The sequence below is a fragment of the Arachis stenosperma genome, chromosome 9 (assembly GCF_014773155.1).
Source record: "Arachis stenosperma cultivar V10309 chromosome 9, arast.V10309.gnm1.PFL2, whole genome shotgun sequence".
NCBI classification, from domain to species: domain Eukaryota; kingdom Viridiplantae; phylum Streptophyta; class Magnoliopsida; order Fabales; family Fabaceae; genus Arachis; species Arachis stenosperma.
The window spans coordinates 72470503-72472580 of record NC_080385.1 but is presented as its reverse complement, the minus strand read 5'-3'; the positions used below and the strand labels follow the sequence as shown (position 1 = coordinate 72472580).

The 2078-nt window shown below is 39.9% G+C and overlaps 1 protein-coding gene across 1 annotated transcript; it reads right to left on the bottom strand.

Moving 5' to 3' along the window:
- Nucleotides 1-725: 725 nt before the first annotated feature.
- Nucleotides 726-1187, bottom strand: LOC130949603 (uncharacterized). The gene has a single exon (XM_057878275.1). It carries the CDS (start codon nt 1185-1187, stop codon nt 726-728), a length of 462 nt encoding a protein of 153 aa, XP_057734258.1.
- Nucleotides 1188-2078: the final 891 nt, after the last annotated feature.

Sequence of the window (2078 nt, the reverse complement as noted above, 5' to 3'; positions counted from 1 at the left end):
ACATCTAGGCATTCACTTTATTCAAAGCAATAAACCAACAAACATACTAAAAACTTCACATTCCAGAAAGATTCAAAAATTTCAGTTTAAACCAGAACAAGCATGCTTTTGTTTGCTTTTTAAAGAAAGGTCAAGGAACAACACCACCTTGTGAAGTGTCTTGTTTTCTCTTTGTTGCCAGGAAACCAATTTGATTTCTCCTTCTTCTACTAGTTGTTGCATCATGTTCTTTCTAAGATCCTTGTTTTCTTTCCTGCAAAGAGTGACGAAGTTGCTTGTTTCTCAAGCACTTGAATGGTTAGCTCACTATGTATGGGCAAGTGTCTGAGTCTTAAGTTGGTGTGTGAACACCAAACTTAGTCTCCTACTTACTCCTCTGCTCTTTGAGTCCTTGAATTCTCCTTGGAATGAAGTTGCTGCTAAGGATTTTAAGCATTTCTGTGATTGCTTAGAATGGTTGTTCCTTTCATATAATTCAAAGGTTGTTGTGTTCAGTTAATCTGTATGGTGGAACACCAAACTTAGAGTCACACATTCCCCTTTGAATTATTGATCCACAAATTCATTGTTTGGTGTGAAACACCAAACTTAATTCTTTGCAATGCACAGAAACTACTTCACCTTTTTATTGAAACAAATAAAAGAAACAGCAAAAGAGTATTACCTCAGGTTGGGTTGCCTCCCAACAAGCGCTTCTTTAACGTCACTAGCTTGACGGTTGTCCCTCAGTTGAGGTGATATTTAACCTTGTCCTTCTCCTCCACATCTCCCAAGTAATGTTTGAGTCTTTGACCATTCACAGTGAAGGTTCGTTGTGACTTTTCTTCTATGATTTCTACTTGTCCATATTGGGAGACCTTGGTGACAAGGAATGGTCCAGACCACCTTGATTTTAGCTTCCCTGGAAACAGCTTCAGCCTAGAATTGTAGAGCAATACTTTTTGTCCCTCTTCAAATTTTCTTGGGGCTATGTTACTGTCATGCTTCTTCTTTGCTCTTTCTTTGTAAATTTTGGCATTCTCATAAGCTTCAGCTCTGAATTCTTCCAACTCTTGAATTTGCAACATCCTTCTTTCTCCAGCAGCTTTGTTGTCTAAGTTCAAGAGTTTCAAGGCCCAGAATGCCTTGTGCTCCAACTCCAGTGGTAAATGGCAGGCTTTTCCATATACTAGTTGGTAAGGAGACATTCCAATTGGTGTTTTGAAAGCTGTCCTATATGCCCAAAGAGCATCATCTAGCTTAATCGACCAGTCCTTCCTTGAAGTTCCCACAGTCTTTTCCAGGATTCTTTTGAGTTCCCTATTAGATATTTCGGCTTGCCCACTTGTCTGTGGATGGTATGGTGTGGCTACCTTGTGTTTGACTCCATATTTTAGAAGCAATGCCTCTAATGGTTTGTTACAGAAGTGGCTTCCTCCATCACTGATGATTGCTCTTGGAACCCCAAAACGGCAAAAATGTGTTTTCTGAGGAAGTTCATGACTACCTTATTATCATTGGTTGGAGTTGCGATTGCTTCAACCCACTTGGAGACATAGTCTACTGCTACAAGAATGTAATTATTTGAGTATGAGGTGGGGAAGGGTCCCATGAAATCTATTCCCCATACATCAAACAATTCAAGTTCCAGAATGAATTGTTGTGGCATTTCATTTCTTCTTGGTAGGTTCCCTGCTTTCTGGCATTCATGGCAGTGCTTCACTAGTTCCTTTGCATCTTTGAAGATAGTGGGCCAATAAAATCCACACTGCAACACCTTAGCTGCTGTTCTTTCTCCTGCAAAATATCCTCCATAAGTGGAACCATGGCAGTCCCATAAGACTTCCCTTCCTTCTTCCTCTGATATGCATCTTCTGAGTAGGCCATCAGAACATTTTTTGAACAAGTATGGTTCATCCCAGATGAAGTATTTGGCATCATTTACCAGCTTCTTCCTTTGATGCTTGTTAAATTCCAACGGCAAACTCCCAGTAGCTTTGAAGTTTGCTATGTCTACAAACCAGGGTGCTTTGTGAATTATCATGAGTTGTTCATCAGGAAAGCATTCATTTATATGTGTGCTTTGTGTGCTTCCTTCT

Bases quoted from the DNA above. Each gene is read 5' to 3' on its own strand.
- LOC130949603 (XM_057878275.1), bottom strand. From the start codon at position 1,187: ATGTCTCCTTACCAACTAGTATATGGAAAAGCCTGCCATTTACCACTG.